This window comes from Grus americana, chromosome 6 (assembly GCF_028858705.1).
Source record: "Grus americana isolate bGruAme1 chromosome 6, bGruAme1.mat, whole genome shotgun sequence".
Taxonomy (NCBI): domain Eukaryota; kingdom Metazoa; phylum Chordata; class Aves; order Gruiformes; family Gruidae; genus Grus; species Grus americana.
In genome coordinates this window covers 18,453,365-18,469,965 of record NC_072857.1, presented here as the reverse complement: position 1 = coordinate 18,469,965, position 16,601 = coordinate 18,453,365, and the positions used below count along the sequence as shown (strand labels likewise).

At 54.7% G+C, this 16,601-nt stretch overlaps 1 protein-coding gene across 4 annotated transcripts in view; it reads right to left on the bottom strand.

The window, feature by feature from the left end:
* SLC4A3 (solute carrier family 4 member 3) overlaps positions 1-16,578 on the bottom strand; it is a 35,342-nt gene extending 18,764 nt beyond the window's left edge. Inside the window, exons 1-6 of one of the 4 annotated variants that reach the window (XM_054830525.1) lie at positions 16,491-16,578; positions 10,838-10,978; positions 9,438-9,594; positions 5,682-6,016; positions 5,080-5,222; positions 4,296-4,507 (exon numbers count right to left, since the gene is read on the bottom strand). In XM_054830525.1, coding sequence (XP_054686500.1) covers positions 4,296-4,507; positions 5,080-5,222; positions 5,682-6,016; positions 9,438-9,594; positions 10,838-10,891 — 901 coding nt within the window. In that variant the 5' untranslated portion in view covers positions 10,892-10,978; positions 16,491-16,578. Of the gene's footprint in view, positions 1-4,295; positions 4,508-5,079; positions 5,223-5,681; positions 6,017-9,437; positions 9,595-10,837; positions 10,979-16,255; positions 16,439-16,490 lie in introns of those variants that run through there. The other 3 variants (XM_054830526.1, XM_054830527.1, XM_054830524.1) reach the window with 3 other exon arrangements.
* Between the last annotated feature and the right edge of the window lie 23 nt (positions 16,579-16,601).

The following is a 16,601-nucleotide window of genomic DNA, read 5'->3' as shown; positions in this document are numbered from 1 at the left end:
GGCAAAGCCAAGGTCTTCTCCCTGGGGGACCAAAGGCAGTTCTCCGTTGGTTGGGATGAATGTTCAGGTTCCACGTACCTTTCTGCACTTGGCTTCAAGGCCTCTTTAAGCTCTCAGGGCAAAAGAGGTAGCGAAAAGCATTGGGCTTGAAGGCCAAGAGATCTCTTTGATGTTGCAGGAAAATATCCACGCGTCTCTGGCATGGAAAGACACAGCCCAGCATCAGGCCAGGCATACCACAGCCTTGCTCCTTGGAAATCTGGGTTGCTAAATTAACTATAAAATGAATCAATACTGAGCCTCAGGGCATTTTCCCCCATTGGCTGCCTTGCTGATGCACGTCCTGCTGACAGCCGGACTCCTCCCCGCTCCACTTACTGCGCTGCAATGTCGATAGGAGCCAATAACTGCCCACCGCCACAAACATTTCTGGGACACATGCACGTGTGGGGCTTCCCTGGACTTTTGCATGGATTTCTCAATTCTCATGTGCACGGCAGGCACTTTGTTGCACTTGGCGTGGATTCGTGCATAAACAAACAGGTCACCAGGTGATCTTGGTATCTGGCACCTTCGCTCCAATCCCTACAGCTTCTGAGTCTCCTATGCACCCTGGGCCTCATTCTCACTGTGTTCCTAGAAGAACAGGGCCAGAGGATGCTCTGCCCAGCCAGCGGCAGTGCCTCCCCACGGCGATGCCAACCTGCCATGCGGCACTCTTCAGCAACAGCCCTAGAAAGCACGGACAGGCGTTCGGCCTCAGCCACCAAATGGCTGGAGGACAGATAAAACAAAAGGAGCCAAGTTTACTGCCAGCATCTCCAGCAACTCCCACACCTGCTGACAGGGACAAGAGCTGGAGTGCTGCAGCGAGCCGGTGAATGCACACCTCTGCAGCCCTATAGAAGAAAGAGGCAATCCGCTTGCTGCTCTCCCTTGGCAGTGCCTGTGGCCACTGAGATGCCAGTTGGAGAAGGCAACTCATAGGAGCAGGGTGGACACATGGGCTTAATTTTGGCTTTGGGAGTCCCATGCAGAGCCCAGCTGAGGTGATCCAGGCTGCTCTACAGAGAGCCTTTCAGTGTCCCCACCAGATTAGTGCTTCTCTCAAATAAAAGCAAGGAAAAGGAGATTGAAACCCCATCTCTTCGAATATTCCAAATTAGATAAAACAAAATGCTAATCGACATACAATAAGTCGCAACCCTATGCTGGCTTCTGGAAAAAGCTACTGCCCTGCCCCGCGCACAGCCTAAGTCTCTCCTAGCTGATGCTGAGTTCAGTGTGATAGAGCCAGCTAGATCCTCCCAGCTCATCCCTGCTGCCATCCAGGTGTCCCTGCACAGCACTCCCCATGTTCTGAACACTGAGAAGAGAGCAAGGAGACCAGCTCAGGTCCAGTGAGGACTCTACTCTGCTCAAAAGCTATTAAATTCCTCCTGGATCTAAGTTGGTCCTGGAAGAGGTATTGCCATGGAGTAAATAGCTGAGCAAGTGGCACTGGCTGGATGCAAGCTGGCTCTGCACAGAACTGATTCTGGTGTCTCCGCCATACCTCTCTGCAGGATTGATCCACACTGTGGATTCATTGTGCAGAAATAATTAAGAGTTGACTGTACAGCACATCCTATTTCAAGCATCTGCAGTATTAGCCGTAGCAATCAACGAACGTGTTAACTGTTAGCAAGCCAATCTTCCCTACTTTATAAGTGATGCATATTACACCTTGCAGAAGGGATCTGCCCCTTCTACTTTCCCAAGAATAGCCATCCTTTTCCAGGTGTACTTGGGGCAATTTCTCACACTTTTAATGTACAGTTTGCTCAGCTGGGGACAGGTGATGGAGCCAATTTGCTCCAGGTTTCTATTTTTAACTTTGCTGCTATTATATACTGTCTATCAATTTACAGTAACAAGTAGCAGACCCAGCCAGAAGCAAATCCCCACTTGCTGGTCCCTGCAGAAGCACGTTGGCAGACATTTCTTCCCCAAAGGCTTGTAAAGACGGGCCAGCTGAGAAAGAGGACATGATGCTGGGACTGGGAGGCAGTGGACGTTAAGCATTTTGCCTGAGATCACACAGAGAACCTGTGACAGAGCCAGAAGCTGAACCAAGGCACCTTGAGTCCCTGTTGCAAGCACTCTGCCTCCCCACTCCTGCGTGCAAAGCTGGTAAGCAGGTGAGTTCTGGGGCAACGTCGCCCTCCCGTGTGCGCTCCTAAAATCCCTTGAAAAATTAGATCATGATCCCGACGAGGATGTTTGAGCAGCCACCACAGAGCTATGGCTATGAACAGTGTCACTCCCAAGGTGACACACAAAGCCACCTTTTAACTGTGAGTTATCACCACCCGCTGAGGAAGGACCGCCTGTGCGAGGTGGGAGCAAGGCTCGTTTCTGCACAGTCCCCGGGACGGCTCAGAGACACAGCTCTCCGCAAGGGATGCGTGAGTACGGAGATGCGGAGAACAGAAAGACATTCTTCGCTCTCAGGATTACTACTGTGTCCTTCCCTGCTTTTCCCACCCTTGCTTCCTTCCTCCTTTTCCCCTTCCAGGCACCCCGGCCAGCCTGCCATTAGCTAGTTTCACAGCCACACTGAAGCCTGCAGACACAGGGACCAGGTTATTTTTTCCTCCGGGCATTAGGCTACAGTGCAGAGCTGAGAACCTGATACACATCACTGCTGTCGGATCCGCAGCTCGGCTCGAATTCCAGCAAACAGAGAGCAGCAGCACACTGTCACCTTGTGCCACAGATGGAAGGGGAAATGTGTCTGTCCTTATACACACCTCGGAGCAGCTGCTTTTTCTCTGGCCATGGCATGGGCCACATCCTGATAATCACAAACAGCAAGATGCAGCTGCCTCTGGAGCTGCTCGAGCGAGACACACACCGGGAAGCACCTCAGCACTACGGCACAGATCTGTACAAGGACCTTGGACAGACACACAGACACCAGGCAGCTCCTCTGGCGTCCCCAGGCACATGGCGGGGCAGACTGTACCTCCTCTAACCCAGGAGACCAACCTGACACAGAGAGGGTGCAGGCAGCAAACACAGGGTGGGGGATACGCACTTTAGCTGGGGGCTCTGAGCTACAGCTGCAACCGTGGGGTCACTGCTCCGGTACTTACAGGTGGGCTCCCCGCCTGGGTAGCCCAGATGGTTTCTGATGGCCTCCCATAAATCATAGTCTTCAAAATTGAAGGCAAATTCATCAAAGTCTTCATAGCCGAGTGAGTTGCGAATGCAGGTGCTTATCGCTACCTCCGGGCTGCTGCCCCCCTCCGATTCCTTCGCTGCCTCCTCTCTCTCTCGAAGGGTTGTCATTTTGTCCTTGCGAAGGTCAGGGGTCAGGTGCCATGAGTCACTCACCTTCAGAGGAGGGGCCGGGGTAGCCAGGCTGACGTGTGGAAAGCAAGCTGCCCTTGGGGGGGCTTCACCGCAGCCCTGGGGCCAGCCCTAGTGCCTCGCTCCCCTCCTCACCGGGCATGAAGGTGCTGGCTGCAGCAGCCCCTGGGCACTGACGGGGTCCCGGGAAGGCTGGCTCCTCCCAGGGATGCTTCCGTGGGGGGCTGCCCCACCAGCTCCTCAGGAGCAGGATCCTCACTCTGCCACAGGGTCTCGTGCCGGCTGCCCAGGGACACAGCGCCCGTGGCCCGGGGAGAGCCAGGCTGTGTGTGCAGCACCGCTTCTCTCCCTCGCTCCCCTCTGGTGTCTCCCTCCCTCTCCAGCCTGCAGAGCAACCTATTGAATTCTCCATGTCCTCGGGCCCGGAGCGTGCATTTCCATGACGTCTCTTCTGTCTGCCCTCACGCCGCGCGCAGGGGCAGTCCCCCTCCGAGGCGCTCCGGAGGGGGCAGCTGCCTCTCCGCCAGGAGAGCGGAGGAGAGGGGAAGCTCCTAACCTCAGGTTTTCTGCAATGCCAGAGCTGGCATGTCGCACAGAGGGCTGATCGCTGGGAAAGTGTGTCAGGAGAGGAGAGAGCTGGGTCTTAGGGAAATGCAGAGAGCCCTGAACTGGAGAGGGCAGTGGGGCGGGTGGAGGAGCAAGCATCCGTGGGCTGGGTGTGAGTAGAGGTGCTGGAAACATGGGGACCGGCACTGTGGACACTGCAAAGCTGACAGAGAGGAGCCAGGGCTGGAAAAGCAGGGGCTGGGGGACAGGGAGGTGAGGACCAGGTCCTCGGGGCAGACTGAAGGCCATGCCTGGAGCTGCTAGAGAAGAGGGCAAAGCAGGGAGAAGCAAGGGACGCGCGCACTAGTAGCATAAGTAGTGTCACAAAGCCTCACTTTTCATGCCGTCCAAGTCAGCAGAAGCCAGCATCTGGGCCTCGGCCTCGTCCGTGGGGACGCGCTGGTACGCCGCACTCTCCAGCGTGGTCATGCTGCCGATGCACATCCTCTCTTTCAAGTCATAGGTAACTCGTTGTCCGCTTGCCACCTGGCCCCAGGGCTTGCGCTTCTCCCACCCACGAGACAGACGCTCCCGAGGCCCGGGGAGGCTGTAGGAACCAAAAAGACCAAAAGTAGTAAATGAGGTGAGTGAGGATGGGCACTGGCCCCTCTCAAGGGCTGAGGTCCCTTGGCCCAGCCATGACCAAGTCCCTGAGAAGAAAGAGAGCCAGGAGTTGCCTGTCCCAACACCTAAAGGTGCTCCTTCTTTCCCCACTGCAAAGTGGGATCAGCTTGTGGTCAGTGTCGGGGACCCACCTCTGAGTCAATGGCCTCATGGTTCCCTGACTCAGCCGAGCCTCCTGAGGCTTCCCAGCCTGCAGGTCAGCACAACAGCGCAAGTTAGCTGGGAGGGAGGGTATTCCACACGCGCAGCCCAGTGCCCCCAAACCCACACCCTGGGGATCCCACGGACCCAAGGAGGTCACAGGAATCCCAGGGAGTGACTGTCCCACCAGAGAGCAGCCGTGCTGCTCACAGCCGCTCTCCCTCCGGGCCACATGTCCCCTCTGGCTCAGCAGGCGAGTTCAGGCTGGGCACAGCCGCTACCCCTGGGGACAGGGTCTGTGCAGCGACCCCGAGCTGGGGAGAGTGGCAGGCGGCTCGGCACACTTTCGCCTACCTGCGGAGGGACGCAGAGCCCTTGTCCTGCAGCAGGTCAGTGAAGTGTGGCATGGGGGACAGGATGCCACACTCCTCCTCCACGTGGAACTGCGCAGGGGCCAGAGCGCTGCCGGACTCCTCCTCATCACTGCCGATGGTGAACTGTAGAGACAACAGTCCTGACAGCAAGAGCCAGGGCAGGCAGCCTTCGCCCCAGTCCCTGACACGCAGATCCTCCCCACGTCCCCACCTCCTAGAACGGGCCATGCTGACTTCCCCCATGTGCCCCATACCCTGGGACTGGCCATATTAAGCCTTTCCGTATCCTATACACTCTAAGAACAGCCACATTGATCTTCCCCACGTGTCTTACAACCCAAAATGGTCATGCACACTCTCCCCGGCATCCACCCTGGGCAATGGCTTATCTGTCACCATCCTCCAGCACCCGTCTCTGCTAGGCGGGGACAAAACTGCTCTTCCCACAATACTGCAGAGACACAACCTCTTCCCCCCAAGCACTCCCTTGACCATGCACTCTGGCACCCTCCCGGCATCGCCCCTCCCTCCACCTCCCCCCAGCCTCCGAGCCCCGTCTGGGTAGGGATGCCCTAGCCTTGCCTTTGGTTTGCTTGGGGGCTCCAGCTTAGGGGACGTGTCCTTCCCACGAGCTTCGCCCTCAGACTCTGCAGAGATCTCTTTCTCCTGGGCCTCCTCTGCCTCAGACTCTCCTTCTTCCTCTTCTTCTTCTTCCTCTTCTTCCTCCTCTTCTCCCCCTTCCTCGTCCTCTTCCTGGATGGTGGGGGTCACCTCCGAGGGGGGTACTGAGGTTTTCTTCTTTTTCCTCCTCCTTTTTTTCCTCCTGCTGGCACGGGGGGGCCTCTTTTGGAACTTGAGGGCAGAAGGGAGGTGAGTGGAAAGGGGATGATGGATGTGGTGCGAGGTTTGGCGGTGGACTGAGAGAGAAAAAGAGAGTCAGGGGCAGGAAGAGGCTGGGAGGAACCTGCCAGGCGCCCCTCCAGGAAACAGCATGGTCTGGAGATCAAGGGCCAGGAAGGGCAAGGAGAGCCACCAGCCCTCAGGGACATAGCAAAGCTCTTTCAGTGATGCGGCAGGCTGTGTCCAGCCTGGGGTGGCTGGGGAGGCAGCCCCCATGCAGTGCGAAACCACCCCAAGGCAACTCCACCACCCTGGGGAAGGCAGGACTCCTCTCCCAGCGCTGCCAAAAGCCATTTGCATGGCTACACGGAGCTGCGGTGGCCTGCCAGAGGCACCATCCCCTTCCTAAACACAAGGAAATGTTTCTTGCATTCTAAAACAAGCATGATTTGGGCCCTTTACAAACATTTCTTTCCTGCATAGTGTTCTTTGAGTTAAATAGGTGTGCCCTATTTATCCCCCAGGCTTTGACAGAAAGTCCCTCCTGCATACCCACAGGAACCACAGACCAAGCCTTTTAGTGCAGATGCAACCAAAGTCCACATCCCAGGTACTGCGAGGGCTTGTGCCTACCACACTCTTGAAATGCAGGTTCAATTAGGAGGCTGTCTTTTAAAAACCAGGGTAAAAAACAGGGCAGAAGGACTTCTCTTTAAACTAATCTACAAAGAGAAATTCATACAGGCTTGACCTGGGTGTCGTGGGAATTACGGAGTGAGAAGAAATTAATGGCATTTCTGAGCCTTCACTCAAAAACAATGATAATGCACCATGCAGGGAACAGGGTAAGCTCAGCATCCCTGCGAGAGAGAAGAAAGCCATTTCTGCCAGGTCTATCTGCAGGCACAAAGCCTCCTATAGCCAGTCTGCAGGATGCACAGATCGTGGGGCTGCACCCGGAGCAGCTGAAATGACGGGGGCACCAGCCACTTTGCAAGGGGGCTTTGCTCAGCAGCTCTTCCTGAGGAATTGTTTCCAGTCTGTTTTGATTTGGTTCCTTCCCAGCTTTCCTGTGACATGGCAGCAAAATCTGTTTATAGTGAAAACTACCTTCAAAGGACGTTTTCAATGGAAGCTGTAACCTTCTCCCTGGGAGAGCCAGGCAGGTTCATTGTTCTGCTGTCATGTTTCCTTTCCTTTGGTTTCTCAAGTCTTTTCTCCCTTGTTTCCACCCTTGGGAACAGCAGGGATATTTCACACACCCCCTGGTTCAACAGGAGAGGCTTGTGGCAAGATTAGAGGAGATTGGGAACGGTCAGACATCTGCAAATTGGAAAGAGTTTGGGCTTTTTATAAACCTTTCCCTCCGAAGTGTTCTCTAGTTCTTTGACTTAACTAGATGTACCCTATTTCACTCAGGTTTTGGCAGCAAGGCCCTCTGGCCCCACTGCTACGCTCCCATAGCACTGCTCTGCATGCCACAGATAGGTCAGGCATGAATTTCTAATGTCAGAAGCAGCAAGGAAGGCCACAACTGTACCAAGCTGCTGGTGAGGACACAGCCCATCTTTCCCTTCTGGCTTGTTCACATCAGCCCAAGGCGGAAACGTTTGCATTTTGGATCAGAAGGAATCCGAAGCCTCGGGCTGCAGGGAAGGGCAGTGATGGTAAGTGGCTGATCTGGCACAGAAGAGAGCAGCACCGCTCTTTACCCCTGCACTCAGCACTCCTCGTGTCAACGGATCAGGTCTCCACAGACGTGGCCTGGAGGTGGAAAAAAAATACCTCTCCCAAACACAAAAGGCTTCATGCCTCCCTCTTCTTCCTCCCTGTCCTCCTGCAACTCCTGGGTGCCCAGCCCCTGCCCTCCTTCCTGCTCACTTCCTTGCACTGCCTGACTGTATGGAAAGTTATTGCCAAACCAGTGTCCTAGATGTTTGATTACGCTTCTCAGTGAACTTGATACAAGAGATATGAAAAAGTAATTTGGATAGGGAGCACAGAAGGAAGAGCCTACATATTAGGAAATCTTGGCTTTGAGTAGGGCAGGAAACATTTCTAAACCCAGAGAGCATTCACCTCCATGGACTGGTATGTTATCTTTCAAAGTCTAATGACCTAACCAGATCTTCCAGCTTTATGAATATGAGCTGCATAAAACTTCTGATAACCAGGGTTAGCATAGTCCTAGATAACAGGGATCCATCAGGACCTCAGAGGAAAACAAGCTTGATTCTGACAAAGAAAGGAGGACTCTCCTATTAAGAAGAAAAAAAAACCCCAAACAGTACAAATCTCTAGTCAAATTTTCAAAGAAGCTTCTGCCATGCATGCCCAAGCAGATCGTTCATGTCCTCCAAGCCAACCCACACACCTGTGCACACAGGCAGAGCTTCTGAGCAGGTAAGTCCTACCAGCACAGGACAGGTATTCCACCCACAGCAAAGCTATTAGCAGCCATGTGCGTGAGTGACCGTGTGCTCAGGTGGAAAGTGTTATTTGAATGGAGCCTCTGTAGAGAAATGACACAAGCAGAAAGTAGCAGCTGGGGTGCACTACAGTAATAGACTTTTACCGGCAAACTTTTACAACAGCCATTGGAAATGAGTGGCCAAGCAGAAAACAGCCTGGTGAGATACTTGGAACATAATGTTCCCATCAAAGCTAAGCTGGAAAATAAGCACTGTCTGACTGTGGAGAGCCAGAGAGTGGGAAACTCCTAACCATTGCTACTTGTCTGCCACACAAGCAGGCTGCTGGGCTGGGGGACTCTTCTTCCTGCCCTTCACTGCTGTTACTACAAGCTAATGCGACCCACCTACACCAGGCAATAGCTTATGGCCACTCTTCTGCGCACACTCTCATCTGACAGCCAGAGTGAGTTTGGGCAGATTGGTTGCCTTCATCATGGAAGGGCAGTTAGAGGAATAAATACGCTAATCAGAGGCGTTCAGGTGAGATAGCTACAGCATTTTTAATTCACACCCCATTTTTATTTTGCAGTCCTTTCTTTGAGCAGATAAGCCTGACGGTTTCATGGTTGCTATTTAGAAATACACAGGCATGTCTGACTGGAGCCATCTGCTTTCAGACAGGGGAGGACAGCCTGGCTTCTGGCCATATTTGGATGTTTCTTTGCAGCCATATGGAAGAAAAATAGTTTCAAACTGGAAATTTCAACGTGGGGGAAGCAGCTGTAGAGGTCCCCAACGCTGGGTGAGGAGGTGAGCGAACACTCTGGGCTGAGCTATGCTGCTGCATGAGCTGGGCAGTAGCTATGTCTGCGGGGACAGGGCAAACGGAACAGACCGGGAAGAGGCCGTGGGCACTGGTGCTAAACTGACTGTACATAGCACTCTGGGAACGCTCCGAAGGGAGGAAGTGAATAGCAGGCTAACACAATCTGCAGGGTCCCGGCACAAGGCTGCAGAGCACGTGGGGCTGAGCGAGGGTTGGTGGCGAGGGTGGAAGTGGGTACAACGGTTCAAACCTACATACATTCAAAATCTCTCTCACTGTAGCTGCGTCTTTGCTTCTCCAGATTGCTTGATGCTGACTTGCTTATCAGGTCCCCAAATCTCTCGATTGACAAAGTCTTATCCAAGTCCTCATCGTCCTCGGCACCAGGAGAGGCTTTCTCTGCACGATCTCTGCCCTGCACAGAAATCGCCAGACGAGAATCAAACACTGCAGACCCCTGTAGCCCTCTGGATCCTCACGCCCTGCAAATGGTGCTGGGCTTGCTGAGGAGCAGCAGGCTCCACGTGACAGGACTGGGGCATAGTTTCTCACTTAGAGGCACAGCTCCGCTCAAAACCAAGAGCCAGAACAGATCAGCAAGCCTGCAAGCCGCACTCTGCAGAGATACCTTAGTGGTCCTCCACACTATCCTGAGTGGCAGGTATCAAAGGACTATATCAGTGCCTGCCTTTCCTAACAGCGGAGATGAGCAGCTTTTGTTTAGCTGGAATTCTCTTACCTCACATCTAACTGCTGCCTTCTGGCCTTCCCTTTGCCCAGTCTGCCATCCCTCCCTTTCTTAGACCTCCTCCATATTTCCCCCCAGGAAACAGCATCCCTGCTCTGGTGAGCTGTCCTTGGGTCAGTGACCACCCTGTGCATTCCCACCTCCCCTCCGCACTCCCAGGGGCCCCCCGCTCCCCTTGGCATGCCTTCTTCAGGCTTTTCTGCCCGTTTTCCTCCTGCTTCACGCTATGGGTGCTTCTCTGCCTTTTGCCAGTGGAGATGCTCCGAGAAGAGCATCACCAGGTGACTCCTGTCCTTTCTGCCTCCCAAGCAGCTGCAGCTGGTAAAATTTTCCGTCAATATAGCTGAAATGCCAGTGCGGAGCTGTTGTGGACTCCCGTGTTTCCATGGAAACAGGAGGAGGCCCAACTGTGACAAATCTGTCTGTGCTGGGTGGGAAGAGGGAGCAAGGCGGCTTTAGCTGAGTTGTGCCTCTCCCCGCATCCCCCAGCTGTTCCCAGCTGTGCTCCAGCAAAGCCGCTGGAACTTCCATGGCACCATGGCCAGGCTGGGTGCTGGGAGAGCGGCTTTGTGTCTGTGGGTGAGACTGCTCCTCCTCTCACCTTACCCTGGGTGTCCCAAGCCCAGCCTAAATGAGGAGAGTCTAATTGCAAGCCACCCAGCTCCTCCTGCCGCTTGCCTACCCCACCCAATGGCATGTGAAGGCACAGGGACCCCACAGACCCTCTGGCCTTTTCTGGACCCCAGTTTGCTGTCTGCACGGAGAGTGGATGTGGGCTCGTGGGCAGCCTTGGGGCACCCTTCGCACAGACGTCTCCCCTGCATGTCCTACTGCAGCAGGCTGCCAGGACACGGGTCCCACACTCAGCCTGGCAGAAGACAGCCCCGCTGCTGCTGGATTCCCACCTCACCTGCTGCAGGTCGATGAAGACATCTCCTACGGGAGGGGACTCTCCAGCTGCCATTTTGGTTCAGGACCTAAGGGCCTGGGCAAAATATCAACCCTTCTCTTTCACCGGCAGGCACCCAGCAAACCTGGAGAGTGGCATAACCTGTGGAGAGAGGGCAGGACAAGGGAATGTCGTGGGAGACTGCTGGCCACTGCCCTCAACCCCCCTGGCTCCTAACCCTGAGAGGTCACCTCACCAGCCCTCAGGGAACCTCCCCAGCATCAGTAGGACAGGGCTGTCCCCTGGCACGCTGCAGCAAGGGCGGAAGGATGGCCCAGCCCGCGCTGCTTTGTGCACCGGCTCCAACAGTTCAAGGGAAGGTGGGACCCTGTCCTCCTCCGAACGACCTGCCGCTGTGCAGGTCATCCCCGGTGCAGGGGTCGACCGAGACAGCGGCTACGCATGGCTCCTGCACAGGCTGTGCAAGAGAGGGCAAGCCTTCCTGCTCAGCCACCCCTCCACCAGCACATCTGTACAAAGCTGAGCCATGACTGTCTGATGGGGAAGGATAAAGTTGGAGAATCAGGTGCTGGGAGGGCATGCCAGGAGCAGGCAGCGGAGTGGTCCTGTGCCACCTAGCTTTAATTGGGCAGAACCCAAAATGGCCAGGAGGAACCTCAGAGAGATCTGTTCAGATGGCACAAGGACAAACAGTTCAGCATTCAAACACTAAACACAAAGCAACACATGTTACAGGGGAAGAGGCCAACCTTCGGACTACAGATCCATGCCCTATCTCACCAGTGTGGGTGAGGGACGCAGAAGACCCCATGGGCAGCTTGAGGGAGCACTCTGCTCAATACGTAGCTGCAAGTGAAGAAGGCAGTGAGGTGCCGCAGTTGACAAGGAGTGGGATGGAGACTAACAGGGAAACAGCTGTAGTCATATCATCTACAGCAACAGCACAGGCTGAGCTCAGCATGGGCTGCACCCCAGGAAGAACTGGAGATGGCACAGAGGGTGGCACTGGGAAGATACCGACCTCCAAAAACCCATCTGAACTCATACAGAGAAGGAGAGAAGATGTAAGTACATGCACAGTGCTTTGGACACGGGGATAAGCTGAGTGTTCTCATCGCACAGCACAAGAAAAGAGACATTTGTTAAAACTACAAGGGTAGAATACAAATTAATTCAAAATTGGCAAAAAGAAACTTTTTTCAGTGATGTCATTGAGGAGGAAAAAACTGCAAAGTCAGAGTATAGCTTGGCTGGCTGGCTGAGTAACAAGTTGTCATATTTATGACAAAGAAAATTAAGAGAAGTTAAACCCATCTTTCAGAACAAGCTATTATCCAGCTATGAAAGCTTTGGAAAAAGTATTATAGGTTATATCCCAGTGATCTGCTGAGGGGTTTCTTACTATCTCACCTGAAGTATCTAGTATGGGCCACTGTTCAAGACAGGCCACTAAAATGCTAAATCAGATGGTCTACGGGTGACACCCACCATCCATCACTTCATCATCCTTCCTTGTATCTTTGAAGATCTCCAGAAGGTGCTACTACAGTCTCTGCTTATTCTGCTTACCTGAAGAGCTTATTCAAACCAAAGAATTAGCTTATTATTCAAACCAAAAATCCTGGGGCCATCTGTAAGGCAAGTTTCTGAGGAGCTAATCTGACCACTGATGAAGGATGGTCCCTTGGTCCACCCTCGTAATTATCAGGAACAAGGCAAAACTTAATGGAAGAAACCCCTTAAAAACACCTCATTGGATTCTTCAGTAATTGAATCCCTCTGTGAGACCTGAACATCTCAAGAGAAATATGCTGCCAAGACAGACATCTAAAAAGCAAATGTAGAGTCCAGGCCATAAGGAACAGGACAGAAAACAATGAAAATACCCAATCCACTCTGTAGGTCTTAAGCTGTGATCTTGAACTTCACACCCTGTTTCCCAAGAAAGATAGAGCAAAAGGGTTCTGAGAGAGAAAGCAGAAAAAAAGAGGAGAAAGGTCTGGAAATCATCTGTAAGCAGAGACTCAGCTGCTTTTTAGTAGGAGACATCATAGAGAAAAAGGTAATACAAGGCTTTTACTTCCTTTCGCATTTAGCTCAAGAAGAGGGTATCATTCCATGAAAGCAAACGGCAGCACATTTCAAACTGAAGGCAGGGAACGCTTTATTCCAGCGGGAAGAGCTGGGGAGGGGAACCTGGCTCTGCAGTCCTGCAGGGCCACGGCATCACGCCTGTTAAAGAAAGGGTTGGCTATTCGTAAGGAACATAACATCCACAGCCACAGACTGCCTGCAAAAACATGTTGCAAGCACTGCAACTTCAGGGAATAAAATGACGATGGGGCTTTGGACGGCAGCTCTTGTAGCGGCAGAATCCTTAAAAACTAGAAAAACAGTAAAGGTAATTCAACAAAAAAACCTGCTAATGCTCAGCTCCACCTCTGTGCCACTAATAGCCCTTGCGGGGCCTCCAAAGGAAACTGCAAACTATCAGGAAAACAATGTGCTTTGTTTCAGGTCAAGCTCAGGTTTGTCTGGAGCTAGGCAGAGGCTCGCTGGGGCATCCGTGCTCCCGGCGGGAGGAAACCCACGGCCGGGAGAACTGCTGGATGCCACGAACTCTGCTGGCTCCAGCTCTGCAAGATGTTACACGGTGTTTAAAACTACAGCCTGACTGCCTGAACGAAGTTAAAAAGGAGGGGAAATCCAGCACTGAGTCTTTCCTTACCCACTGAAGCAGCGTATTCTGAAATATGCTGAAAATATGTCACCCTGATGACGCTGCTGAACAGCTAAAAGCAGTTGTACTAGCAGTAAAGTAAGAGAGCCCTTGGGACTTGCTTTGAAATCTCAGACGGACTGCGAGGTGCCCGCGGGGTTCCCGTCAACTCCCCGCTCATCGCCCCGCGCAGGCGGGACGCGATGCGTGGGCACCCCGAGCCGGCGGGGCTGAGGGGCCGAGCTGCCGGGGGGGGAGGCTGCCGCTTTGGGGCCGAGAGAGAGGGGCGACCGCAACCCCACCAGCTCTCCTGCCTTCTCCAGACAGGAGAGCCCACGGCCTGGGAGCACTGGTGCTCCCTCTCGGTGCGTTAATTGATGGCTGGCCACTAGAGGCCACTTGCCCCTTACTCTGTGCAACCTCTGGGAGAAAGGCTGGATGGACACCTACTCGGATCCGGCCTGGCTTTTTCTATTACCCACAACAGACGGAGTTCAGAGAAGAGCAACAAAAAATTGCCAGCAGGCCAGAGGGATTGATTTATAAGGAAAGGTTAGGAGCTAAATTTGTCTAGCGCAATATGGGATGACTAAGATGGGGAGGGGACAAGCCAGCAGTCTGGAAAGATCTCAAGGGTGTAAAACACAACTAAAGATTTTTTTTTTTTCAGGCAGCCCTGCACAAAGAGACTTAGAAATGGGTTAAAATTTTAAAAAGAAACTTAAAATTAGTATCAGGGAGAAATCCGCTGAAGCACCCAGCCTGCTGGCATCACTGCCTGGGCTGCCATAAGAACACAAGACAAAAGGGGAAAGAAAAAAACCACAACAAAACAGTAAAGAAAACTGAATGAATGATACCTTCATCCTACTGTATCTCCTGGTTGTCGGGAGTACGTGATTCAGCATTCCCGCTAGAAGTAATTTTCAGTAATAGAAGCATCATGCCAGCAGGCCAGATTTGAAGGGAGGCCAGAAAAATCCACAGCCTGCCAACCTGTGCACACTCACACCTCCCTGCTCTCTCCGCAAGCACATCAGTAAACAGAACTGGCTCACCTAAATCACCGTACCCCGACCGACAATCTAGGCTAAACGAATGCTGGAGGAAAGCGAGCAGGCATGCCCCTGCGATGCTGGCAGCTACGGCATCTCCCACATGTTGCTAACAGGGACTCCAGCGGGGCTTCCCCCGACCCCCAAAGGCTGCTTCACAGTGCCAGTGCAGGAGGTTTCCTGTTTTGCTGAGAAAAAACACATCTGGCATGTCTTCGAGGGGCAGAGGCGAGCCGTTCACGCTGCCCCTTTGCAATAAAGACGAGCCGGGAGGGCTACAGCAGGCTGCACCCGCTCCGTGGGCGAGGGGCTGCATGGAGACGGCCATCAGGCCCCGCATCCATCTCCTCAGCTCTTCCCTAATCCCCTGGCCATCGGGCTGAGAATAATTTAGCCATGGGGTGTCTAGACAAGAAGTGGATGTTAAGATAGGGATAAAGCCACAAGGGCAAAGCTGGTTTGGGGATCAAGGAAGAGAAGAGATTCTGGCTGATAGACACAGATTGGAAGAGCTCAAAAAGGAGAAGGATTAGAGGCCCGGGAAGATTTTCCTGGGAAGACATACTGATGAGCCTGTCCATGGAGGAGAGGAGCAGGAGGGGTGCTGCCGTGTACACTGAAGCATCCGGATGCTGCTGTGACAGTCATGGCCTCAAAGCCGAATGAAACAGGAGGGGGCTGTGCAGCCCCTACTTCTCCCCTGCCACGGCAGAGGAACGGGGACACACACACCAGAATGTAAAGGCAACACGTAAGACAGTAAACACACAAAGTTTTCAGGCATGAAGGGTTTAACCTGCGGCGCTCTCTGCCACATGGCTACACTGAAACTAAGAATATAGAAGTATTTTATAAAGCTTCAATATTTCAATGAATCCTATACCCTACTGAACTAGCCTGGATAAATCACCATCGCCATTCAGTTCTGAAGCACCTGCTCCGTTCCCTGACTCTCCCTTCATACAGGTACCGGACAGGATGGAGAGCTCGCACAGCCGACAGACACATACACAAACACACGGGAACAAAACCCACTCTGGAACGAAGTACCAGCACCAGACAGTGACGAGGAGACACCCCTCCACTGGACATACAGACGGCTCTGACAGACACACGTACAGCCAGGGGAGTGAAGGGATGTAGGCAGGCCCTGGGGATGCACTGCACCATGCACCGTGCCGTGCCGTGCCATGCTGCCGTGCAACCTGTACGGTGCAGTGCGCGGGACCACACCACGCCACACACCACGCCGTGCAGCATCCAGCACCGGGCACTGCGCCGTGCCCGGGACTGTGCTGCGTGCTGTGCCGTGCAGCATGCCCCATGCCATGCACCGCCCTGCACCATGCCATGCCATGCACCATGCAGCCCCCGCACCGTACCGCGCACGGCGCAGCAAACTGCACCGCGCCGTGCCACGCACCGTGCAGCCGTGCCGTGCACCGTGCAGCAGCTGAGCGCCGTGTGCACGCCGCGCCCCGCACAAGAGGCCGGGGGAGGGCGGCCAGGCGGGCTGCCCGGGCTCTGCGGGGCAGCGGCTCCCGCCACGCGTGTCCGCGGGGCTCGTGGGCTGCCGCAGCCGGGGCAGCGGAGGGGCAAGCGCCAGGACCCGCCCCCCCCCCCCGGCCCCCGCCCGGCCCGTACCTCGCACCGCCGGAGAAGCAGAGCCACCCGCCGCCGCGCCGCGCCCCGGCCCCGCCACCGCGCTCCGCCCGACACGTGCCGTGCCGTGCCGTGCCGTGCCGTGCCGTGCCGTGCCGCGCCGCGCCGCGCCGCGCCGGCGGCGGGCGGCGCTGCGGCCCCGGCCTCCCGCCGGCCCTGCGCAGGGCGCGGCGCAGGCCCGCCGCCCCGCTTCGTGCCGCCCGCCGCCCCCGCTTACCGGTGGGGCTGCGGGGCGGCGGCGCGGGGCGCTCCCCCGGCGGCGCGGGGCGGCGGGGCGGGGGCCGGGGGGCGCGGGCCCCGCCGGGCGGGAGGGGGACGCTGGGGCGGG